At 42.1% G+C, this 27,978-nt stretch overlaps 1 protein-coding gene across 1 annotated transcript in view; it reads left to right on the top strand.

Annotated features, from left to right (window-relative positions):
- Positions 1-27,978, top strand: part of LOC134290167 (uncharacterized) — a gene marked incomplete at its 5' end in the record, with an annotated part of 62,906 nt that overhangs the window by 8,676 nt on the left and 26,252 nt on the right. The window contains one exon of the mRNA XM_062857224.1: positions 11,594-11,653. Coding sequence (XP_062713208.1) covers positions 11,594-11,653 — 60 coding nt within the window. The remainder of the gene's footprint in view (positions 1-11,593; positions 11,654-27,978) is intronic.

Here is a 27,978-nt window from a genome sequence, read left to right as displayed (position 1 = left end):
AAATAGTTTAAAACGCAATTAAACTGTTTCCACAATGGTTAGGTAGGAACTTTTCTTCGGTTGGCACTAAATAGGGGGACTATGGTTACGGATGGAAATATTTCCCTAGAATTGTACAACAAAAGTTGTGAATATCTGAAACAGTGTGCATATAACTAATTCTTTAGGTGACTTCTAAATTATAAAGCACTATCTGTCCCGGCAAACGTTGTCTTGCCTAGCAGTGTTGGTTTGACAACTGTTGAGCTCATAACGTCACCGCACTCTAGATTGATTTCATTTCGATCGTGTTGATTTCCTTCCCAGCTCATGAAAAGTAAAAAAAAAAAACAATTTTGTTACTTTTCTAGCTGATTTTCGTAACTTTTTGTACATATAAACACAGCCACCACGAATACGAACCGAACCGTGCAAGAGTCATCCTGATAGGTTAAGTCGTTCTTTAGTTTTGTTGCCTCAAAGGGACTTCAAACTCATTTTTATATATATAGATAGATAAAGCATTTTCTTCAAGAAATAGTTGGGTATATTATGTTTATTGGCACATACAGATTTCGAAAAAATATCGCTAACAAAAATAGCACAAACTTCTCGGTTTTCAGCTGCAAGGGGCTGTGCTTAAACCACGTGGTCATTTTTTGGGAGATTCCGCAACCTTCACACAACCTAAGTTATGGGAATTGCCACAGCAGAAATAACTTGCGAGAAAACGATTAGCGAGTTCGAAATACAAAAACGTGTTTATTCAGTTGAAAGTTAACATCGAATGAATGAAACGTCAAAAGCAAAACAGGCACAGTGGTGCCAATAAAAGTGGGGGCAATAGGCAGCAGTGTTGTACACTCAACAGTAGTTCATAGATGGCCCCCAACTCTTTAATTTCTACCTAATGCACGGGTCCTCTTTTCCTTCACGATTTTTTTTGTTTATCGAGGAGTGAGAAGAAAGAAAAAGTTAGCTACGAAAATGCCCTTCAAGCTTTCCACTCCACAATGCTTCACACTCCCCTCTCTTTAGTCTCTTTATTTTTCATTAGTCATTCCTCACTGCTTACTACTCACTTCTGACTCTTCATAGCATTATTCCCTGATTTACACTCCTCATCCCTCACTTTTCAATACTTACTCCTGCTAGGTTCTGAATATCCCATTGCCTTTTACTCTTGATTGCTCTTTACTCATTCATAATTTCGCACTAATCACTTCACCAAACTCCTTTTTTTTCACTCATGACAATGCACTCCCCACTCTTCACTGCTCACTCCTGCAACCCACTCCTAACTTCAAGTGCCCACTCTTCACAGGTTAATCCTCACAGTTTACACCAGCTTTTTGCTATTTGCTTCTTACTCCACATTCTACATTTATCACTTCTCACTGTCACTCTTCACTATTTACTGTTCACCCCTCAATAATCACAGCTATCTCCTCACCACTCACTTCAAAAGGCTCACTTCTCACTCCTCATTATCCCACATTCTTTACTCTTCAATAGTTACAATTTGGTTTTAAAGTCTACCAAAAGGTTCCTTGCATAAACTCCTCGGGCAGTTTTCCAGTTCTTCCAGATATCTCCAAAAAAATCTCCAAATATTCCCTCAAGATTTTTTCTATCTAGATTTATATGGGTTTCTTTTGTATTCCACCAGGCATTGCTTCATAAATTATTCCAAGGATTCAATTAATAAACTCCTTGGACAGTTCTCCAAGAATTTTCGTATTTCACGGCTCACGTTATTGTCAGCCGTTAGCAAGGAACTGAGGTATTTAGACGAATTTTTCTACCACCTCGAAAGTATCCCCGTCTATCGTAAAGTTGTTGCCAACGCTTGTCCTGTCTCGCTCTGTCCCGCCTACCAGCATGTACATTGTTTTTGAGGCATTCACCACCAGTCCGACCTTTGCTGCTTCACGTTTCAGGCGGGTGTACTGTTCTGCCACCGTTCCAAATGTTTTAGCAATAATATCCATATCATCCGCAAAACAGACAAATTGGCCGGATTTCGTCGCATAACATCTTCCAGGGCGATGTTGAATAGTAGGCAGGAAAGTCCATCACCTTGTCGTAGTCCCCGTCCAGATTCTAATGAACTGGATAGTTCACCCGAAATCCTTACGCTGTTCTGCACATCGTCCATCGTTGCTCTTATCAGTCTGGTAAGCTTTCCGGGGAAGCTGTTCTCGTCCATGATTTTCCATAACTCTGAGCGGTCAATACTGTCGTATGCCGCCTTGAAGTCAACGAACAAGTGGTGCGTTGGGATCTGGTATTCACGGCATTTCTGGAGGATTTGCCGTACTGTGAAGATCTGGTCCGTCGTCGACCGGCCGTCGATGAAACCGGCTTGATAACTTCCCACGAACTCATTTACTTTAGGTGAAATACGACGGAAAATGATCTGGGATAGCACTTTGTAGCCGGCATTCAAACTGGTGATGGCTCGAAAGTTCTCCCCATTAACTTGTCGCCTTTCTTGTGGATGGAACAGAATATCCCTTTCTTCCACTCCTCCGGTAGCTGTTCGGTTTCCCATATCTTGACTACTAACTGGTGTAGACAGGTGGCCAACTTTTCCGGGCCCATCTTGATGAGTTCTGCTGCGATACCGTCCTTACCAGCCGCTTTGTTGTTTTTGAGCTGGTGAATGGCATCCTTAACTTCCCCGAGATCACCCGACTATCAAACAGAAAACCAAATCGACCACGTTCTAATCGACGGTGAATTCTTTTCGGATATAACCAACGTCCGCACATACCGCAGTGCGAATATAGATTCGGATCACTACTTAGTCGTGCATGCGCTCAAAACTTTCGGCAGTTATCATTACGCGTTGAAGTCGAACGCCACAGCTCAACATAGAGCAGCTACGTGACGTAGAAGTGGCTCAACACTACGCGCAACAGCTACCAGTGGCTCTAACAACGGAAGAGCAGCTTGGCGCAGCTACACTTGAAGTGACTGGAGGGACATCCGATCCGCCATAGGTAGTATCTTAGCTGCAGCACTAGGCTTTGTGACTTCGAATCATAGAAACGACTGGTACGACGGCGAATGTGAACAGTTGAAACGAGAAGAATGCAGCATGGGCGAATATGCTGCAACGTCGTACGAGAGCGAATGAGGCACGTTACAAACAGGCGCGGAACAGACAGAACTCAGTCTTCCGGATGAAGAAGCGCCAGCAGGAAGAACGAGATCGCGAAGCGATGGAAGAGCTGTACCGCGCTAAGGACACACGAAAGTTCTACGAGAAGCTGAACCGCTCGCGCAGAGGCTTTGTGCCACAAGCCGACATGTGCCGAGATAATCACGGGAATATTCTCTCGAGCGAGCGTGAGGTGGTCGAGAGGTGGCGGTAGCATTACGATGAGCACCTCAATTGCGCCGTTGCAAGTACCTGAAGGTGGCGTGGAAACAGATCTAGAAGTTTGTGCACAAGACGAAAGACTTCCGGCCCCTGACCTCCAAGAGATTGAGGAGGAGGTAAGCCGGTTAAAAAACTACAAAACCGCTGGAGCAGATCAACTACCAAGCGAGCTTCTAAAATACGGTGGAGAAGCACTGGTGAGAGCACTACACTGGGTCATTACCAAGATTTGGGAGGAGGAAGTATTACCGGAGGAATGGATGGAAGGTATCGTGTGTCCCATCTACAAAAAGGGCGACAAGTTGGATTGCGGGAACTACCGCGCGATCACACCACTGAACGCTGCCTACAAGATACTCTCTCACATTTTATGCCGCCGTCTATAACCGATTGCAAGAGAGTTTGTGGGGCAATATCAGGCTGGATTTATGGGTGAACGCGCTACAACGGACCAGATGTTCGCCATCCGCCAGGTGTTGCAGAAATGCCGCGAATACAACGTGCCCACACATTACTTCCCAAGTAACACAACTTGTTATATAATCGTTAAAAATCCACGTTTCAAACATAATCCATTGTATTTTTTTGCATTATCAACGTTATATCACACACTTATATAATCAAAACAGCGCAAAGAATGGCGGCTTATAAAACATCTTAAAAGTTTTATAAGATGTATTCTGATACACTTATCATACTGATAATGTCGTCCACAATAGGTTCAATAATTACAATCATGTTATTTGTCTGTACTGAAAACTTGCAAAATACTCGCAATAAACAAATACATTCTTTGGTTGGAATCGAGCTAGCTTAAGGTTAATCAACTTGTAGAAAATATTTATACAACATAAAATAAGATTAGGTTATAATTGAGCCATTTTATAGTGATATTTATGTCACAGAATCTTTTTTTGTAACAGATTAAGAGGCTCAATAAATATATTGAAAACTGTCAGTTCACAAAAACAAATTATAATGATGCAGGTTGTATATTCTTACTGCATTCACTATACTCAATATTATTTCCAAACAATGATGTCAATTATCGTTTAGTTTTTGGATAACACATTCTGAATTGCGTGGGCTATACACAGAGGTGGTTTTCATGATTCACCTGCGGGTGAAGATTTATTGTGAAACTAATAATTTTACTCATGCATTATTTGAGCGCCTCTGGATTGAATAAAAAAATAACATAAATCAACCCAATAATGCTGCTTGGGAGATTTTTTTCTAATCGAAATTAAAAATGAAACAATATGGCAGTCCCTTCCTGAAGCTAACAGCAGGGATGGGAATACTCACTTGCGAAGAGTTACACTCACTTGCTGTTTTCTCAGCTCAGAAGCGTGCTATCAACAAACGATGTATAGACGACTTTTGCCTTTTGGTTTTGTCTAAAAATTTGCCGAATAGAGTAGGGGTCGCACACGCATATCGAAGGCGTGAGGAAGCTGCGAAGGCAACTCTCCACGAGGTGAATGTAAATTAGACTCACCTCGTGGAGAGTCGCTTTCGCAGCTCTGTCACGACTTAGGTATGGGTTTGCGACCCCTACTCTATTTGACAAATTTTTAGACAAAACCACAAGCCAAAATTCGTCCATACATCGTTTCTTGATAGCACGCTTCTGAGCTGAGAAAACAGCAAGTGAGTGTAACTCTTCGCAAGTGAGTGTTCCCATCCCTGGCTAACAGTGCCGGTCAAAAATGTTGAGAATTATTTAAATTTCAAACCAAATTGTATTTAATGCCATGAATAATTATTAATTATGGCTAAGGTAAAATTATAATATGTTCAATAAGGCAACGTAGTTTTCTTCAGAGCTATTAACAATCCAAGCAAACAAATAATATCAAATCGTTTGATTTGATCTGCACGTATTCATATGTTTAGCTAGTACTGTAATCTGTAACCGATACCTGAGGAATAAAAATATGTTCATGAATTAATCGGAAAATTGTCAAAATAACGTTAAAATCACTCTCATAGAACAACTCAAAAATAAATAATAGTTGATGTTTTAACAAAGCTTATGATACGTCATCATAGCTTCTTTCCTACTCATTTACAGATAAGTTATTATTTTATTTAGGAGCAATCACTACAACGCCTGAAACTGAAATAGAACTTATTTTTGACGATTTTTTAGTCTATCAAAACGTCAAAATGTTGTTGTCAATAATGAAGCGGTACGTTCTTTGGATGCTCCAGAGCTACAGCGAAGTTTTTTAGTTTCCGTGGAATTCCAGATGTGCGTTTCAATTTGGTTTGACGACATGACTCCAAACTATTCCAATATTGTCTGTGTTGAGTGACAGCCCAGGTGTGAATCTGAAGCTTAATCCAACACTTCGATATCGGAATAGCTGGCTCAGGGCCAATGAAGTCATGTGATGCTCCAGAGCGAGCTAACTCATCAGCCAATTCATTTCCAGCAATGGAAGAATGACCAGGTACCCATAGAAGGTGAACAGCGTTTGCTGAATTCAGCTCCTCGATTTAAGTTCGACAAGCGATAACTATCTTCGACCTGGAGTTGGCCGAAGCAAGTGCTTTAATAGCAGCCTGGCTATCTGAACAGAAGTATATTATTTGGCCCATTACGTGCTGCTGAAGTGCTGATTGCACTCCGCATATAAGAGCAAAGATTTCGGCCTGAAAAACGGTGCAGTCTCTACCAAGTGAGTAAGACTGATACAGCCTTAGCTCACGAGAATAAACACCAGCACCTGCTCGACCTTCGAGAAGGGAGCCATCAGTGTATCATACGATGCCGTCTGAAATACTTCTCTCCAGATATACAGATGTCCACTCTTCCCGGGAAGGGAATTTCGTGGAAAATGTCCTATATGGAAAATTACAAGCAATTGTAAGATCACTTGGAGCAAGGACAATTTTGTCCCAATTCACCAAAAGTGGAAACAACGAGGTGTGTGTTGATGTGCGGTTCACAGGAGTTTCCTCTAGTAGACCGAGTACCCGTAACCGGTAAGTGCAAGAAAGGGCTTCTTGTTTGAGATGAATGTGTAGTGGGGCAACGTCAAAGAGAACTTCTAGCGCTGCCGTAGGAGTTGAAGAGAACGCTCCAGACATCGCCATTAAGCACATCCTTTGGAGATGGCCCAATTTTGATTGGACCGTTCTCACTTCACCCTTTTGCCACCACATAAGACATCCATAAGCCAATATTGGCCGAACCACAGTTGTGTAAATCCATTTGATATACTTGGGTTTAAGACCCCAAGTTGTACCAAAAGTACGCCGGCATTGCCCGAAGGCCATACAAGCTTTCTTGATTCTGAACTCAATGTGAGGTGTCCAGGAATGCTTGGAATCAAGAATGACTCCAACGTACTTTACCTGTTCAGTCACATCGATTTCAGAATCAAAGAGACGCAAAGGTCGAACGCCATTACGGTTTCGCCTTTCCGTGAAAAGAACAATAGATGTTTTACTCGGATTAACCGAAAGGCCATATTGGCGACACCAACCCTCAACTACCTGAAGGGCGTTTTGCATCAGGTCGAAAAGGGTGCTGATGCACATACCAACTAACAATGTTAGGTAGTCGTCGGCAAAACCATAAGTAGGAAAACCGCTATTATTGAGTTGCCTCAATAGCGTATCTGCTACGAGATTCCACAAAAGCGGTGATAAGACTCCCCCTTGGGGGCATCCACAAACACTCAATTTCCTAATCCCTGCTAGACGCAATGTCGAGAAGAGATATCGGTTTTTGAGCATTTGGTGAATCCAATTGGAAATCATTGGAGATATACCACACCGAGAAAAATTTCTACTCAATGACTGAGTTGGCCTTACTCAGAAATCGAAAAATCCTTTGTTTTCTTACTCAGTATCGGCTAAAAGTGGGACAACCCATTGGCAATGGGTTGTCCCACTTCTAACGGAGTCGTGAGTTCGAGTCTCACCGAGAGGACGAGTAACTTTTTCGCAAATTTCACCTCAATTTGTCCATTTCTCACTCACGCCAGTATATGTAAAGTCTAGCTTTTGGAATAAAGTATAACTATTGCGTTGTTGACAAGCACACAGGCTCGAGGCATGACACGCGAGTTTGCCATTTCATGTTTACTGAAAGTGGCAAACACCGGGTTCACAAGGTTCCCTAGATAGAAATTTCCCTTACGAAAGTAAGGTTCTTGTACCAAGGCCACTTGGGCTGTACCATTTTGCATAAGTCTGCAAAGATTGATCGTTGCTGTTCTTTTATGCTGAAGATTGATCTGAGCTATCTTAACCGTAGCCACTACCCAAACTAGGTAAGATTAAACTCTTCGCAACAACAGCACAACAAAGAACAGCAACGATAAAACCAAATCGGTATCGATTGGAAAACGCCAAAGGCGAGGATACACAGAATACACTGTGTAAATCGCATAATGCGAAACCATATAGGTGAAAATTTAAACTAATTAACAACATCTTCATAATCCCGCCCTTATTTAGCCTCAAGTGAAACTAAAGAAGGGCAGCTGATTGTCTCGGAGAAACACAAGGTCCACTGCACCATTGCTCCGGTTAGCGCAGTAAGGGCTACATACTGTGGAGGGCGCCCTGGTACTTCACAGGCTCCGTTAGCGGTTAGGTTTTTATTAGACCCCCCTAGCCATTTATTCCTAGGCACGGTAAGCATAAAGCCGCATCACACCATGAATTAGGGGTCACCTGTTGGTGGATTCTTACCACCGGAACAGGCGGTCCGTAGTGTTATTCTTAGCCAATTGAGACAATCGGTACCGACACTACACAGCTATCTAGGCTGATCGAGAAAAGAAGTTAATATTGATGATCAACTTCATACGGACTCGAACAGCCGAAAAGAGTACGAAACTGGAGATAAACAGCCATGGACAGAGTAGAATGGAAGCGGCTACTATGTACAGCAGAGCCCACCCAGGCCTTAGCCTGATCGGTAAGGTAAGTAAGGTCGGACGCAATGTCGGCACTACGTTTGTTCCGCACATCAAGAATATTTCGTCTCCATTTTCGGCTGATGCAGATGTGGTCGATTTGATTTTCCGTGACGCCATCACAGGAAACCCATGTCACTTTGTGCACTGGTCGGTGAGAAAAGAGCGATCCCCCAATCATCATGTCACTGTTTCCACAAAACTCTGCAAACAGCTCACCATTCTCTATCATTTCTCCGATACCATGGCGTCCCACGACGTGCTCATAGTCCCAGTTGTCGGAATCAACATTCGCGTTGAAGTCACCCATGAGAATCCGGGATTCCTCAAGATCCAAGTGTCGGTTGGCGCGTAACATAGGATCATGCTGAGGTTTTGAACCCCGGACTTCACCGAGTCCTAGGATCTCAAGCTTCATACGGCATGCCTTATTGACAAGTTGTGCTATGGTTAGTAAATTCCAAGTTACAATTCTTGACCATTGTTTCGCACTGAAAGTCGTTACCATAATCTTTCATTTTCGGTTTCTGTAACGGTTTTTGGGTTTCGGAAACCGTATGTTGTTGGCATAAGGTTCCCTATTTACCGTGGTGGGGCTGCCACCTTAGGTATAGCTTCCGATGGAGGAGCATTCCAGACTCACCCGCTGGATGTCAGAACAGACGCTGTCGCACCTTCTTGGTGAACAGACAGTCTGAGAGTTCATAGATGCAGTACATCATGTTTTATCGAGGCATAGACAAAAGCTCCAATTCAGTCATACTCACCAATCTACAAACGCGAATATGATAGCTCGTATAGTTTGACATCGCATCCAGTGTTAACCATTTCTGGATTCAGCACCACACTGATTCAACAACCACTACTCACGTTGACAGATTGCGAGCAACTCGCCAAACCTGATTGGAATTCCCAAGTTTAGTTCTATTTCAATCAACTGTTGCCAGAACCATCCCATATTGGTACGACGACGACGGTCACCACTCGTCTGCTACCGGTTGTGAAACCCCAATTTGGCATTCGCCTTTAATCGAATCGCACAACAACGACAACAACAGGAACCCGCGCAGGTAATCGTCCCAGTCCTTATTTGGGGTGGGAGGCAATTGGCGAGCGATACCAGATTACGAGAGACATCCATTTGCGCTTTCGTTCGGATCGGGTCGTTGCGTGTGCCTGCTGACGGAAATGGCAATCGGCACAACCAACACGACGACGACCATAACCATAACCAGTTGGACCAAGTCGTCCACGCGTCCATCGTCGTCGTCGTATCGAATCGATGCTTCAAGGTCAATCACTTAAGGTTGTTCCCCCTCCAACTCATCCTGGGTGTCTCTGGGTGATAAAACCAGATTTGATTGAATATTAATGGCATACTCGACGTTGAATGCCCCAAGAAGTGTCGTAAAACTCGACGAAAGTTATTGGCGAATGTGGTGGGGGTTGGGAAGCAGAAGCGCGCACATCATAGCGTTTCATGGGTTCATTGGAATTTAGGGGAAGGGAGAACCTAGAATACTTGGAGCATGAAAACCCAAAGCCCGTAGCAGCGAACGAGGATAATAATTTTAATGGGAAGTAATTAATTTTCCGATAATTATCTCCGTCAGCTAAATTGATTCGATTCTGATGCTCGTTCGCTTACTGTAGGCACATGCTATCCTATGGTGTACTATGAATATGTATGTGTGATGTGTATATGATAACAACATGTGTATAAGTGTGGAACAGAGCGAGGATTCGATTTGCCCTGCAATCTCGGTCAGCATTCCTATTTAGAGAGAAGGCTCGTCACTGTGGGTGCGGCTGAGAAGAGGCGGGGCAATGGACCGAAAGAATCAAGTACGATATATGCAGCAAGGGAGCTTGGATCTTAGTTGGATATATTCAATGTGCAGTTTCGACAATAGTCGATGCTGATCCTTAAGTTCACGAAGAAATGATGAGTTATCTTGAACGACATTACCGTGTCGGATGGTTACATCTAACTACGATAAGTAGACTATAAAATATCTCAAAACCGCAAGTAGTACACGTCGTTAAACCGAATATCTAATCGATATTGGCCATCAAAGTCAAGTATGGAGCTTTACCTCACGAAAGTGTGGTACCGTCCACACCCTCCAAAAGCGTTTTGTGTTCTCCAAAATGCACCCATAAAACAGACGTTTATTTAGGTAAACGTTGCGTGCCAGACCGGAGCAAATTCACCACCGTCTGTGCCGGTGTGGATTGGAATGTACGTTATCTTTAGTGTCTTTTAGAGGGTACCAGAGCGGTAGCCATTTATTGATATCATGAGCAAATGTTGGCGTATTTCAAGGTTCCGTTTTCGATTCAACAGCTCGTCCTAACCAACTAGCGAAAGTTGCGAGTTCTTCGGACAATTCATTGCAAACACGTGACGATACTTGGCTAAACATAGGAGGTTTGCACCACATACAGTTCGAAGCTGGTTCTCTATAACCTCATAAGGACGATGAACTGAGTTGTTGAATGATCTCGCGTGGGGTCGTCGAGAAATGCATGGTCACGTGATGAAACGGCTTTTTTTTCTGTCAACTCAGATTTGAATCGCTAGATCAGCATACAATTCTTCTTTTTCCTCTTGGCATAACGACTTGTCTGAGACAAAGCCCGCTTTTCAACTGTTCTATGAGCATTTTCGCAGCTTTTAAACGAGAGCTTCCTCTGTCAATGACCATTTTGTATATGTATATCATGTGGCAGGCACGAAGATACTCTACGCCCGTGGAAGTTAAGGAAATTTCCATTACAAAAAGTTCCTGAACCGACCGGAAACTGTACACATCGTTTATATGGGCGATATAGGAATACATCCGCTCTGGGAATGATTAGCAGTTCCTAAGAATTATACTGTTTTAGTCAATTATGTTGTTATGATTGCTAATATATCGCCCAGATATATGTGCTACTTTAATTCATAGGCTGTCATTTGAGATTCTTTTGCCCTAGCAATTATTGAACTTTCAAATAACAATACTTCAATCAAGTTTTCCTCCTTTTATCCGTAGGCTGCTCTTTCAGGAGATATTTATCGTTTCTCATATTATACTTCAGCCAATAACATGACTTCCTTTAATTTTTGTGCTTGTTTTTCGAAACTCAATGTAGTACACTTTGACCGTAAGGTCGTTTGTCCATTTGAGGTTTTGCTGATTCGACCTTTTTTTTTTTTAATTCAACGTTTTGTCCTTCGACCTATTGTCCATTCGATCGTGTTTCTTCAACATTTGGTACTTTCAACCTTTTGTCCATTCAGGTTGTAGGACAAAACGTCAATGGTCATATGGTCGAAAGTCAGAAGGTCGACGGTCAAGAGGTAAACGGTCAAAAGGGTGAAAAGTCGAAATGAAAAATATAGCTAGGATAAAAGGTCGAAAAGATATTTCAACCGCTTGTCTTAGCTTTTTTTATTTCGATATTTCGACCTTTTGATCCTTCGACCTTTTCTCCTTTCGATTTGACCTTCGGAAATTTGTCAGAGATTCGTCTCTTTTACCTTTCGTCCTTCGACCTTTTGTCATTCGACCTTATGTCCATTCGGCCTTTTGTCCAATCGACCTTTTGTCCTTTCTACCTTTTGTTCATTCGACCTTCTGTCCATTCAACGTTAGCTCTTTGAAGTTTGATACAGTCAAAAGGTAGACTGTATCCATTCGACATTTTGTTCATTGGACCTTTTGTTCATTCGAGCTTTTGTCCTTTCGACCTTTCGTCTCTTTTACGTTTTGTCCATTCGACTTTTTGTCCTTCGACCTTTTGTCATTCAATTTGTGATCATTTGAAGTACTATAAACAAAGTTAAGTAGAGTGTTCAATGACTGTTTGCGCATCTGATGCTCTTTCACTGCATACTACGAATAACATTTACGGCCACAGATAAGGTTTCGGTTTATTTTTCAAAAGTTATTGAAACCTGGATTTCGTATGCTCCTTTAGATTCGTATCACATTGAGGGTACTCACTAAACAGATTAAATTGCTGCGTAAGTCATGATTTTCTGCTTTTTTGAAATGTTTCATGATTTTGCGAATGAAATAATCAAAGATTGCCTTGGTGATCGCGACGTTTAATCAGTTTTATCAGTTTACGCTGTTAAGTGAATCCCCCTATTAAAAGAGTGAACTCGGTAAGCTGATGATCATTTTTGGTGTAGAAACATGCCCTGAGTTCAAAAACGCGAAAGAAAAAAAAATACAGAAGAGTGGATCTTTTTCGAATTTTCATACAAGGTTGATGATTTGAAATCGACTTTCGTTCTATTTTTAAGCAAAGTCGCTCACTTTACACATCTCATTCTCCTTAATGAATGCTCCGATTGAGCTGAATTTTTTACTCTAACTTGCCCACAAATGATATGTCATATAAACGTTAAGAAAGAATTTTTAAATTGTTTTTACTTATATTTTTGGAAATTTTGCTAAAATTTAAGGAGATCGTCCCTAAACTCACCAATATCTTGAATCTCATCAATCTGACGCAAAACCTGCATTCGGATGATCGAATGGTATTATATTCATCTTTTAATTTATGGAACAAGATTTAAAATTGGTTGAATAATATGCAAGATATTTGAATTTTAGTAAATTGCATATTTTAAAAAGTTGTAAAACTCGATATTGAGCTAAAACTACTTCTACTTAAAAATTTTTGAAGGTTGGTTTCGAAATCAGTGCTAAATTGTGCTTCAAAAATTTTTGCCGTTGACAGAATTTCACTACTTTCGTTTTATTTTGTAAACTATTGTTATTAGTATATCCCAAGCTATGGAGAGTTTTCGTTTTTTATGGAGCAATCCATATTTCATATGGAGCAGTTTGATAAGAGTTATGGAGTATTCTTATAGTTTATGGTGCAATTTGATTTTTGTATGGAGTAATATTCAATTTACTATGGAATGATGAATGAAACCGAGCATAACAAACGTGTTCGAGGCGAGCGAGATTGCAGCAACTGTGGCGAAAAAATGCGGCTCCAAAGGGGCTGCTTATAAACCACGTAGACTTTTTTGAAGAAGGGGGGGGGGTTCTTGCAAAAGTCTACGCACAATACAAATTTTCAAATTTTTGTATGGATAAAAGTCTACGAGGGGTGTGGCGGGGGTCTGAGATAGCCAAATTTTGGTCTACGTGGTTTATGAACAGTTCCAAAGGATTAACACCCCTGAAGCATCCCTAACACCCTCTGGAACTCCTTAAGGCCCCCTGAGATGCACTTAAACGCCCCTGAGACCCGGAATTCTGTTCCTGACAATCTTTGGTACCCCCTGAAATGCCCCTGAAGTCCATGAAACACCCCTGAGATCCTCATGTACTCCCGTGAAATCCCCTTAGACCCCTTTGAAGCGCCTCTGTAGCCCTCTGGAAACCCCATGAGATTGCTTCAAGCACCCCTGAGAGGATCTTGAAACCACCTTAAATGACTCAGACACCTCCTGGAACCCCCTTGAAACGCCCCTGAGATCTCTTGATAGCCCGCTGGAACTCCTTGGGACCTCTTGAAACGTTCCTGAAATCTCATTTAGCTCTCCCCTATAATAGGGCATTAAAAAGGTGCTTGAATCAAAAGTGCATGATAATAACTTACATAAAAAGAGGTTTTAGTGTAGTACAATTTTGCAAAATCATGTAAAATGTGATTTTTTAAGTTTTTTGCCTTTCTCGTATACTAAGTGTATTGGAACGGCTATATGTTCACTCAAAAAACGATTTTTCGAAAAAAAGGCTCGGAGGATCAAGTCGCATATACCAATCGACTCAGTTCTATGATTTGAGATGATGTCTGTATCCCAAGTAACAATTCCATCGCTGATTGGTTTTGTTTGATTTTTATTAATGTTTTATTACAGCAATGATTAAAACTCACAGTTTTATGACTGCTTTTACGAAAACCATGAATAAAATGTTTTATAGTATACTTGAAGATATCCATAAAGACAGATTTTAAGAGTAAACAAAACTTTCCGATATGTAAACCTTCTGGCAATCATTATTACCGCAATAAAACTGTTAAAACTCTCAAAAGATGGCGATCCGTTCGATTAGTAACGACATCTGTTGGTGGAAAAGCAGAAACTACGACACTGCTAGGTTTATTGCGGTCATCATAAAAGTAAACTTGCTTTCGTTTTATTTTCGCTGATTGTGGTCGTCGTCATATTAAAGAATTAGCTTACGTGAATGAAAAATAGTTAATTTTGCTTAAATTAGCAATGAATTGGTAGTTTGCAACCATTTTCATAACATGCTCACATAAATAAACTATCTCTGCTGAGTTTTCTTGTGATTCGGGATAGTTTTACTAAATTCACAAATTGATTTATTCCATTCCAAGACGATAATATTCACTATTTTCGAAGCGCATTAATTTTACGATTCTGCAACCCCAATATTCACGGTAAATTCGAATGCGCATAAGCCTACCAGCACAATAACTGCTAAAATACTACTTTGAAATAATCGCTTTTTACTTACGAATTATGTATCCTCCTGAACTTAACGTGCCATCGAAGAAGCTTCTCTGTATTTTGAGCTCTCAGTTGGTGTTGAAAAAAAAAATTAACAACAATCGAGAGGTTTTAAAACGGGTTTATTGCTACTCTTAATGCGGTTTGCAAAACCTCTCCGAGAGTGGTCCACTTAGCTGGAAGATGCTCTTAAAGAGGTTATCAAGAGGTTTTGATGTATGATTCAGTTTTATTGCAAGTTTTATAAAATTGGTTATGAAGATCTCTTGTAGAGTCGAACAAAACTTAAAATGTTACTTGGGTATGTGTGTATGTATGTATGTCTGTGCGCAAAATAAGTTCACTCACTTTTAAGGCACTTCCCATTGGTCGATTTTTTGGATTATAGCTCGGAACCGGAATTTTACCGCATTGTTTGCTATTGAAAATGGTTCAGATCGTTCAAGGCGTTCCGGAGTTATGGCCATTTCAGTGATCCAGACCAGCACCAGTAGAACTGGCCGTATGTAAAACTGAACCAAGTTCCATCATGCGACACATCAAACTGCGGTGACTTTTGTAACCTTCAGCATGGTTGACGAATTTTGTGCGGAAATCAACACCGGAGACCAGAAATTCCACGATGTCGGTCGAAAACTCAAGATGGCAGCCTAATATTCAAGATGGCAGCTTCTAAATTCAAAATAGTGGCTGGTAGTCCAAGTTGAATTCCCAGCGAATAAAGTGGTCCAATATTGTATCCAATGTAATCTCCAAAGTGAAAAAAAGTAACAGTTGAAGCTCCAGAAGTTTCCGTTGTCCAAGAAGAAAATCTCTTAGCGGCGGTTAGTTGAACTTTGTGGACAGTGAAATAGGGCTTTAGCCGATAACACCACCTCCGCACGGTGTAAGGCTACCCAACAGCCAGTGTCTGATTTTCATTCCGAAGCAATTTCTCCGGAAATCATGAACCTGCTCCAACATATTTGGAGTGAGTTTTAAGCCCTAAAATCATTGAATAAGGGTATATTTGCTATAGGAAGAAGTCTGGACTGGCGACCAGAATATCCAAGATGGCGGCTCGATATTTAAGATGGCGTCTTCAAATTCAAGATGGCGTCTGATTAATGGAGTTTTAGCTTCTAAAACAATGAAATATGGGTATATTTGGTATGGAGAAGAAGTCTGCACTCCTATAAAAAGGCGACCAGAATATCTAATATGGCGGCCTTAAATCCAAAATGGTGGCTGCAAATTCAAGATGACGACTGTTTAAGGTGAATATATGACGAAGCCACACCTAAAATTTTCAAGAGCACAAATCTGAAGAACCGAATGTCGGTTTGCGCTGAAAAGTTGATCGATTGGTTACCCGCTGGTGGTGAGCAATCGATCAACTTTTCAGCGCAAACCGACATTCGGTTCTTCAGATTTGTGCTCTTGAAAATTCTAGGTGTGGCTTCGTCATATATTCACCTTAATGGAGTTTTAGGCCCTAAAACCATTCAATCTGGGTATATTTGGTTAGGGGGTTGATGTCCGGAGTCCTAAGATGGTAACAGAATATCTAAGATGGCGGTCTAAAACTAGAGATGGCTACTCCAAATTTAAGATCGAAACTATTCAATGGAGTTTTAGGCTCTAAAATCATGCTATATGAGTATATTTCATATGGGGAAGATGTTTGGAGTCCAAAAATGACGACCAAAATATCAAAGACGTCTAAAATCCAAAACGGCGGTTTTAAATTCAAGATGACGGCTGTTTAATGAAGTCTTAGGCCCTAAAATCACTGAATATGGGTAAATTGGCGACCAGAATATAGAAGATGGCGTCTAAAAATACAATATGGCGGCTGTTTGGTGTAGTTTTGGGCTCTAAAATCATTGATATGTGGAAGATGTCCGGAGTCCAGAGATGGTTACCGCATTATTCAAGATGACGGTCTAAAATCTAATATCGCGGCTTTTAATTTAACATGGTCTGGGGTTGTGTGACAGGCTAGTATTAGGAATGGAAAATTGTGTTACGAGGGGGGAGGGGGTGTAAACAGCGCCAACTATGTCCCGAACAAACAATTCGTTAAGGTATTAATTTTATGTTTTTTTTACCAGCATTCTTAAAAATCAGTCAAAAACGCTAAGTCATTTATGGACGCTACCATACGCCATCTTGAAATTTTGAATCACTTGAGGCCATGGCCATGAATGCAGCCCTGAATGCCATTCGATTAAAAACTACAATTGTGTTCCTCCAACCCATAGAACTGTGGGTGTACTACATTAACACTCCCCTAGAAAGGTAAAAGTCGCTGTCCCCGGTGAAATACTAACCGAGCTCAACGAAATGGGTTTTGAGCCACTGTTTCCACATGAAAATGATTCCGCTTCATGCTGCCATTAAGGCAAAACGTGATGGATTTGAGAATTTTGTGCTCCCTTCGGTTCCTAGTGCAGAGTGGAAAATTTGTGAACAGTAACTAACTTCTCAAAGTGAGGGTGGAAGCATTTCAGCGGTCTTCGTCACCGACAGCTTCGGTCCAACAAACTAATTCGTTCTAATTGTTTACGCTTGATTTTTTGTGTTTTTTTTTGCCAGGGGGCTCAGAACGGCGACAGTGGAGGTGGTGGCAGTAAATGACCTGGTCGCGTGTTTCCAGGTGCTCTCACGGAATACGAAATGAATTGCTTAGTTTATCCGCTTACTAAAAAAAAAACGAATGCCAGCCACAGTTGGGTACCATCTTTGTGAAAATAATTTACTAGCATAAGCTAGTTTTTTTTATACTTTTGCACTTGGTGGGTGGTTCTGGTTTACTGATTTCCTAAAGCAAGCACATTCATCTTTTTGTTGGTTAAGTCGAATGAAGGAAGTCGACTCTGCTGAAAAGTTTCACTTTATTTTGATTCCAGCTTCAATAACGTGTTGTCTTACTTGAGGCATAGTCTGTTTCTCTGTTTTTTTTTTGTTTTCCGAGGTCTTCCCCAGCTGTTACCAGAAAGCTTGTCAATTGCATACGTACATCGTGTGGCGGGCACGATAATACACTATGACCAGCGAAGTTCTGGAATGTTCAAAAACGAATGAATCCTAAAATGACCAGGAATCAAATCCAGGCAACTCAGACAACGAGTTTGATTCTACAGAATAACTGCGCTTTTTTTACTGGATAAATAAATGTATGTTAAAAAACAAACACAATTAATGCGGTGAGCTCGTTTCATACTTGTATTAGTGTTTTTATTCTGGATGGCATCAAAAACCAATTTAAAATAATGTGGAGCGGCCCTGGTGTGATGGTTAAAACACTTGACTATCACGCCGAGGACCTGGGATCGAATCCCACTCCCGACAAACTCGCAAAATGTGAGTTCTACCTTCGGAAGGAAAGTAAAGCGTGGGTCCCGAGATGAACTAGCCTAGGGCTAAAAATCTCGTTAATACAGATAAAAAAAATTAAAATAATCAATTACGCTTGCAATAAACTGTTGGAGGTCCGCGTCATATGAACTTTGCCCCATCAACGCATTTCATGAAAGATTCACAAGCAATCACAGAACCGTGACATTTTGATTAATGTTACCGATCAAACGAGCGGATTAACCATCCCGGTTCGCTTCTTCGGCTGCAAACAAACGTCTCGAATGAAAAGGTGAAGAAATGTTGAAAAATCTATCGAGCTCTTTGCCCTTCTTTTGCCATGGCTCAATCCTAAGTCTTGCCGTCTCCCATCGATCCTCGAATGTGTAAATATTTCTTTCCCTTGCTGTCGATCTTCCACTGGACATCCTCTTGTGAACCAAGTGGAATGGGATCCGGAACTGCCGAAGAAAAAGATTTCACACCGAGTGGGTAATCAAGCTTGATTGGATTCGCAATCAATTAATTGAGTTACGTTGCTATTTGCTGTCCAACAACAACGCCGGGTTTGGAAGCGAAAGGGTCGACCGACTGCAGCACACCGATTGTGCAACTCTGTACCCCATTACAGGGTTTACTAGCGCATTCCCTAGCTGTAGAAGAAATCGTCGTCATCTACCACCAGCACCAGCGGACGAAAGAACGACCCGTGATTGATGAGTATGGGAAATTGATTTTTATAGATTTAGTACAATTGACGTTGCGATGGCGGATGAAATTTATCTACTTTTGCATTCTTCCGCGAATGAATGTGGACGCACCATCAGTGTAGTGGCTAAGTGCTTCGATATTGATAGAAAAGAAAACTATGAGATGAATCCGGAAAAATACTTGTCAATTTGTGGGACCTTCAGTAAATTGTAGCGGAGGAATGTAGCGTTGATGATACTGATTTGAACGGTATTTTGGTTAATCAATAGATACAGAACAAAAATATACAATTTCAGAACTAAGGAGAGATTTTTGCGTTACGTTAATGGTAAATGGTCTAAGCCGGTGAATCCCAAAGTGGGCGAAATCGTTCTCAGGGGGCGAAAATCAATCAAAATTTGGTGGGTGACCATACGGAAAAGGGGGGCGGTTTTTCAAATGATTGAGTATTAAAATACAAGTCCAGAATGTCAACTGAATCATTAAAACTCTCTGGCATTTGAATATTTTTGATTTCTAGGGTTATTGAAAAGTAACTATTTCGAAATCGACTGAATTTTAAAGAATTTGTGATGTTTATGTGGATTTTTTGGAAAAATTTTACGAAAAAAGCAGATAAGACTGCTGCACGAGTTTCCGAAAGAATTCCTAGGGATTCTGGAAATCTAATAAAATATATATGAAAAACTTTAATGGAAAAATTATAAAAATATCAGGTTTTTTTAGATGGATGAGAAAGTTCTGTTTTTAATTTTTATGCGTTTTTTCATGGAAATATCATTGAAAAACATGAAGTTTAAGACGAATCTTAGAACACTATTCTGAACATTTTCCACAAATTCAGCTTTGGATTCCCTCAAAACCGAGTAATGACTGATGCATATCTATTTATTTGACAATACAAAGTTCTCCAAGCTAAGGGAGCTCTCTTATTTTTTATTTTCAATTACTGAGCTGATTAAATTTGAAAATACACCAATATATTCCTGAGTTGTACTTTTTGCATAAAATATATGTTTGTAATTGTTTTTCAATTTCCCACCAGCCTTTTTTGAGTACTTAGAACATTGGTAAGACATCTGGTTGAAGATAACGAACACTTGCAAAACAACTTCATGAAAATGAGAGCTATACTAATTTAGATACCTTACATACCAGTTTTACCACAGTAGTGTCAAATAGTGGGCTTTAAAGGATTCCGCTCAGCGAATTTTCAGCCTTTCATCATGAAAAATTGAAATCTCACTTAGGGGGGCGAAAATGTTTTTCTCAAGCTCCAAGGGGGCAATACCTCCTACAAATTTGGGAAACACTTGTCTAAGCCGAAAGAGAGATTGGTTCGTGAAAAAAAAGGAGATCACGGTGTGGCTTGGAGTTAGTTTGGCTTTCTATTCCGCAGAATCATAAACTGTTCTGTGGCTTAGTTGGTTAAAGTGCCGGTCCAGCGAATACTGAGTAGTGGGTTCATATCCCACCGCAAAGCGATTTTTTGAAAACAAATTTCTTCTTTCAATATGTCAATTACATAGCATCATTTCGTGCAAATCAAGTGAAATGCCAATAAAGGGCATATGTATCATTGTACCCTTGCTTGTGTCCATCGCGCAGTTGATCGTCAAAAGCCTGTGACCATGTCGAGAGTTTAAGAAAGTTTACGTGGATCTCGGGGGCTCTAGAGGGGTTCAGGGCATTTCAAGGCATTTAAGAGGCCTTCGTCGAGTATCAGGAGGTTTCAGGGAGCTTCAGGGACATCAATAGAACTTCAGGTGAGGCTTCAGAAAGGGATCAAAGCATTTCATTAGATATTTAAGAGTTTCAAGACACGTCAAAGATTTTACGGAAATATTAAAGTGTTAGAGGCGTTTTTGCGTCAAGTTTTTTTAACGTTAAATATTATCTCCTGGGCGCCCATTAAAAACACCACCCCCGGTGAAGACTGGTGCTCGAGCCTAGCTATTTAGCACTGTAGTTGAAGGAAATGCCAATGCAGAACCCGTAGCTTCCGGGAGAGTAAGCCCAGCTCCCTGGGTTAGTGGGTTGGTGTCAGGCCCTGCGAGCCAGTTGTTAAAAAGACTAGCACCGAAAAATCTACAAGAGCAGAATGCAAACCGATACCAATGGCGACGACCACAGCGACGAAAAGGGACTTGCGATTGGAAGCTCGGTACGTGGAACTGCAGATCTCTCAACTTCATCGGGAGCACCCGCATACTCGCCGATATACTGAAGGACCGCGGGTTCGGAATCGTACCGCTGCAGGAGGTGTGTTGCGGCAACACACGTGAGCTGGGAACAGCTTTTATAGTGATGGGCGCCATTCAGAGGCGCGTGATCGGTTGGTGGCTGATCGAAGAAAGAATGTGCAGGCTGAGGCTGAGGATCAAGGGCCGATTCTTAAGGCTCAAGCATCCGTCATCATTTTTCGGAAAATAAAAAGCAGTTTTCTCACTGTAAATCAAAACATCGTCCATGAAAATATATTCACTGCATTCTATTCCTCATGTGGAGTACGGTGAATATATTTTCATAACAAAGACTTTTGTTTTGAACGAGAAAACTGCTTTCAAATGTTTAATGATGACAATGATTTCGATGACGAATTGTTCAACGTTAAACATCAGCATAATTAACGTGCACAGCCCTCACTCCGGAAGCACTGATGATGACAAAGACGCATTTTACGCGCAACTCGAACGCGAGTACGACCGCTGCCCAAGCCACGACGTCAAGATCATAAACGCTCAGGTAGGCCAGGAGGAGGAATTCAGACCGACGAAATAATAAATAGTTCAGCACACACCAGCTGACGAACGAAAATGGCCTACGCCTCCCGTATCGGTACACCTGGAGATCACCACAACAAACGGAATCGCAAACCGACCACGTTCTGATTGATGGACGGCACTTCTCCAACATTATCGACGTCAGGACCTATCTTGGCGCTAATATCGACTCTGATCACTACCTGGTGATGGTTAAACTGCGTCCAAAACTCTCCGTTATTAACAATGTACAGTACCGGCGGCTGCCCTGGTACGATCTAGAGCGACTGAAGCAACCGGATGTCGCCACCGCATACGCGTAGAATCTCGAGGCAGCGTTGCCGGACGAGGGTGTGCTTGATGTGGCCCCTCTAGAGGACTGCTGGAGTACAGTGAAAGCAGCCATCAACGACAAAGCCGAGAGCACCATCGGGTACGTAAAACTGGGTCGACGAAACGATTGGTTCGACGAGGAGTGCAGAGCGGTTCTGGAGGAGAAGAACGCAGCGCGGGCGGTAATGCTGCAGCATGGAACCCGACAGAATGTGGAGCAATACAGACATAAGCGGAAGCAGCAGACCCACCCCTTCCGGGGAAAAAAACGACGCCTGGAAGAAGCGGAGTGTGAGGAAATGGAACTGCTGTGCCATTCATAAGAACACGTAAGTTCTACCAGAAGCTCAACGCATCCCGCAAAGGCTACGTGCCGCAAGCCGAAATCTGCAGGGATAAGGACGGGAGCCTCCTGACGGACAAACGTGAGGTGATCGAAAGGTGAAAGCCGCACTTCGACAAACACCTGTATGGCAATGAGAATGTAGGCACGGGGGATCAATACAGCGGGGGATATGACTATGTTGGCGCAGCAGAAGACGAGAACGAACCAACTCCCACGCTGAGGGAAGTTAAGGATGCCATCCACCAGCTCAAAAACAACAAAGCGGCTGGTAAGGACGGTATCGCAGCTGAACTCATCAAGCTGTGCCCGGAAAAGTTGGCCACCTGTCTGCACCAGTTAGTAGTCAAGATATGGGAAACCGAACAGCTACCGGAGGAGTGGAAGGAAGGGATAACCTGTCCCGTCCACAAGAAAGGGGACAAGATAAAGTGTGAGAACTTCAGAGCGATCACCATTTTAAATACCGCCTACAAAGTGCTATCCTAGATCATCTTCCGTCGTCTGTCACCTAAGTCCTTAATGAGTTCGTGGGAAGTTATCAAACCGGCTTCATCGACGGCCGGTCGACGACGGACCAGATCTTTACCGTACGCAAATCCTCCAGAAATGCCGTGAATACCAGCTCCCAACGCACCACCTGTTCATCGGCTTCAAAGTACGACAGTATCGACCGCACAGAGCTATGGAGAATCATGGACGAAAACGGCTTTCCTGGGAAGCTGACTAGACTGATTAAAGCAACGATGGACGGTGTGCAAAACTGCGTAAGGGTTTCGGGTGAATTATCCAGTTCATTTGAATCTCGCCGGGGACTGAGACAAGGTGATGGACTCTCATGCCTACTCTTCAACATCGCTCTGGAAGGCGTGATGTGACGAGCCGGGCTCAACAGCCGGGGAACGATTTTCAAAAAATCCGATCAACTTGTGTTCTTTGCGGACAACATGGACATTATTGCCAGAACATTTGGAACGAAGGCAGAGCTGTACACCCGCCTGAAACGCGAAGCAGCAAAGGTCGGACTGGTGGTGAAAGTCTCAAAAACAAAGTACATGCTAGTAGGCGGAACCGAACACGACCGGATCTGTCTGGGTAGTAATGTTACGATAAACGGGGATACTTTCGAGGTGGTGGAGGAATTCGTCTACCTCGGATCCTTACTGACAACAATGTGAGTCGTGAAATTCGGAGGCACATCATCAGCGGAAGTCAGGCTTACTACGGGCTCCAGAAGAAACTGTGGTCGAAAAAAGATTCACCCAAGCACCAAATGCACTATGTACAAAACGCTAATAAGACCGGTGGTCCTCTACGGGCACGAGAAATGGACGATGCTCGAGGAGGACCTGCAAGCACTCGGAGTTTTCGAGCGACGCGTGCTAAGGACGATCTTTGGCGGTGTGCTGGAGAACGGTGTGTGGCGGAGAAGGATGAACCACGAGCTCGCTGCACTTTACTGCGAACCCAGCATCCAGAAGGTGGCCAAAGCCGGATGGATACGGTGGACAGGGCATGATGCAAGAATGCCGGACAACAACCCTGCAAAGCTGGTGTTTGCAACTGATCCGGTTGGCACAAGAAGGCGTGGAGCGCAGAGAGCACGATGGGCGGACCAGGTGAAGTGTGACGTGGCGAGCATTGGGTGCGACCGAGGATGGAGAGCGGCAGCCACAAACCGAGTATTGTGGCGTACTATTGTTGATTATGTCTTGCCTGAAATGTGATGTTGAACAAATAAATGTATGTATGTATGTTAGAGCCTATACAAGTATGAACTTTATTCAGAATACAACGATAGACCGTTTGCTACGCATTTAGATTCGATGCCCTGACTCAGAGAAGTTCTTGACCTACATTCATTTGAAAGGTTATGTCAGCATGAACTTTTTTCATAGTGCTTCATGTGATCATTAGCTAGGTTTGTAGATCCCATGACCTATACTCAAGGGAGTTCCTAGATATCCTTTTACAGCCTCCTACTCTAACTTGTGCTCGCCTTTACCGCCATTTTGTTCTTCCCTCCGCCTCATTACCGCAAACTCTCCTTGAACCTCACATTAATTATTCTAAAAGTACGCTACGCAGACTGTCAAAGTTTTAATCCCTCCTACTTAAGATGTAAAGGACCCATATAGCCGAGGCGGTAAGCGTGCATAATCATACTGAGAGTTAGGATTCCATTCCCAGTCGGACCAGGAACTTTTGGTTATGAAATTTTACTTTCCTTCCTTGGTCTCAGACTATCTGCTTGCCTGCCACCCCAAGAAACATTAGTTCGGGCAAATAACCTGGAAGAGAAAGTTAAGCGTGGGTCCCAAGATGAACTAGCCAAGAGCAAAAAATCTCGTTAATACAGATAAAAAACCCTAATTAATCCACCTAGCGGTGATGGCGCCTTTCTCGTGCCTTCGAAACCCCATTTCAATAAAAATTAAGCGAAATGTTGATGTATATCGCACTTTCATACAATTAACAGAAATCCATTTCATGATACCAGAAATCATATCGTTTATCTGGCTTTTAATATTTGAGCCTCAAACTCTTAAGAAAAAGACGCTATCTTGAATTTGAAGCTGCCATTTAGGATTTAAGATTGCCATCTCGGATGTTCTGGTCGCCATTTTTGGCGTCCAGGCATCTTCCCTACGAAAAATATACTTCATTGAACAGCCGCCATCTTGATTTTGGACCAACATCTTGGATATTCAAGTCGCCATTTTTGGAATCCAGAAATCATCCCCATACCAAATATACCAAAAATGCATTGGTTCAGGCCCTAAAACTCCATTAAAGAGCCGCGATTTTGAATTCGGAGCCGCCATCTTAAGTTTTAGTGGAGCTTCTGGTCTTCAGTGTTGATTTCCGTACAAAACTCGCCAACCATGATGTATCGCATGATGGGGCTAGTTCAGTTTTATGTACGGCCAGTTCTACCGGTGCTGGTCCGGATCACTGAAATGGCCATAACTTTGGAACGCCTTGGCCGATCTGGACCATTTTTAATAACAAACAATTCCAGTTAGATTCAAGCTATAATCCGAAAAATCCGCCAATGGGAAGTGCCTTAAAAGTGAGTGAACTTATTTTGCGTACATACATACATACATACATACACACATACAGACATAATCTTAATTCGTTGAACTGAGTTGATTGGTATATGCGACTTGATCCTCCGAGCCTTTTTTCGAAAAATCGTTTTTTTAATTGAACATATAGTTTAAGTGTATGAGAAAGGCAAAACATTACTTTCGAGCTTTTTAGCTTTAGTTATCTAACTAAACAAATAGATTTCAAGATCTTTTTTGGTAGCAAAGTTTATAATCTTTCAAATGCGATAAGTTTGACCATTTTCAAGTTATAGCCAGTTTGAGACAAGCAAAGTCAAAAACATGTAAAGTTCAATTACTACGTAACGGTTGAGATTTGACCATATGCGTAAAACATTTTTTTTCACCGGTCTGAACCTGTTTGCTTGCTAACGTTCATGAGGTTATCAAAAAATCCTAGCTTTGCTCTGTCGCATATATTAAGCCGCTTTCGGAGGGACACCCGCAACTGGTTACGGCACTACCGGCTGTCCCTAATGTGGTCCTAACCTATTTCTTTGATAACCAGTCATCAGGTTATCAGAAAAGCCGTTATTTGTTGAATCGCATGCATGGGTTAGGTACTCTTTTTTATTTGGCCACATCCGCCGGGACCCCCGGAACCGGTTCCGGAACACTACTGGTTCAGATATGGACTAATATTGTTTTCCTGCTAACCGTTCATCAGGTTATCGAAAATGCCGCTGTTTGATGTGTCGCATGCATGGGTTTGGTACTCTATTATATTTGGCCACTTCCGGTGGGACATCTGGAAGCGGTTCCGAAACATTACCGGTTAAGATGTGGTCTGATACTGTTTTCCTGCTAACTGTTCATCAGATTATCGAAAAAGCCGCTGTTTGATGTGTCGCATGCATGAGTTATGTTAAATTTGATATTTGGCCACTTCCGGCGGGACACCCAGAACCGGTTCCGGAACATTACCGGTTCAGCTATGGTCTGAGACTATTTTCCTGCTCACCGTTCATCAGATAATCGTAAATGCCGTGGTTTCATGGGTCGCATGCATGGGTTTGGTGCATGTTCATGTCTGTCCCCTTCCAGGGATACCGATCCGGAACACCTAAATGGCCATAACTCCGGAACGGCTGGACCGATCCGAACCATTTTCAATAGGAAACAATGGGACCAGATTCTGCGTCCAATGAGCCGTTGATCGTTAAAATCGGTTGATATTTACTGTCTAAAAGTGAGGTGACCTTTTTTGTACACATACACACACACACATACATACACACACACACACACACACACACACACACACACACACACACACACACACACACACACACACACATACACACACAGACATCATCTCAACTCGTCGAGCTGAGTCGATTGGTATATGAAACTTGCCCCTCCGGGGGCTCTATCAAAATTTCATTTTTGGAGTGAACATATAGCCTTTCGGTACACCTTGGTGTACGAGAAAGGCAAAAAGGTTCTCAAAACCATCATAATACTAAAATAAAATATATTAGGTTTTATTATGGTTCTCAAAACCTCTACTTGTGAGGGACACGATATACTCATGCAAAATGATCATTGCCAGAGGAAGATCTCAGTTGATACCGGTGGAAGAGCTCATACAATGCTGACAGGCAGGCTTTGTCATAGTCAGGACCTTACTCCAAGAAGAAGAAGATAAAAAAAAGAAGATGTGTCCAAGTAGATTTTTCGATCACTGCGTTATAGTTGCACGTGCAATGTACACCTTGATGTGCACATTCGTTTAAGGGTGCATGCCACGCCCAGGGGTAGACATTTCGACATCACCATAAAACTTGCACTTTCCGACGACCCCACGCGAGTTCATTCAACAGCGTAGTTCATCGTTCTTATGAGGCTATAAACAACAGCCAACTTCAACCAGTGTGCGGTACAAAACCACACCGTGTTTAGGTGGAGAACCCGTCACGTGTTTGCTATAAATCGTTCGTAGAATGCGCGACTTTCGCTAGTAGATAGGAGCTGTTAAATCGAAAGCGAAACCTTGAAATTCGCCAATATTTGCTCATGATGATATCAATAAATGGCTACTGCTCTGGTGGTACCCACCTACAACATAAAAGCCACTAAAGATAACGAACTTTCCAATCCACACCGTAGCGCTGACGAGAAAAGGCGAAGAATCTGCTTCAGTCTGACACGCAACGCACGAGACAGCTTAAATAAACGTTTGTTTTATGAGAAACACAGTGCCATTGGTGGGTGTGGAGTCCACACCACACTCGTTTTTTTTCTGGGGTAAAGTTCCAGACTAGACTTTGATGGCCAATATCGATTAGATATACGGTTTAACGACGTGTACCACTTGCGGTTTCGATGTAGTTTTGCTTTCGTTTTATACTCTACTTATCATAATGTCATGCACTGCAGCCATTCGATACGGCAATGGCCTGCGATTGTTTCAATAAATGACGATTGGTGGTAGTTTGGATTTACAGTCTTAAGATACTTAGAACGACCATCAGTGATTCGTGACGAGTCCTAAACAAAGATCTTAGACTCTAAAGCTGAATTCCCACCATTCGTTATTCTCGAAACAGAATTTCTGAAGAAGTTCTAGGCGAAATT

Source organism: Aedes albopictus, chromosome 3 (genome assembly GCF_035046485.1).
Source record: "Aedes albopictus strain Foshan chromosome 3, AalbF5, whole genome shotgun sequence".
NCBI classification, from domain to species: Eukaryota; Metazoa; Arthropoda; class Insecta; order Diptera; family Culicidae; genus Aedes; species Aedes albopictus.
Note: the sequence above shows the minus strand (reverse complement) of the source record. Positions and strands in the feature narration are given on the sequence as shown.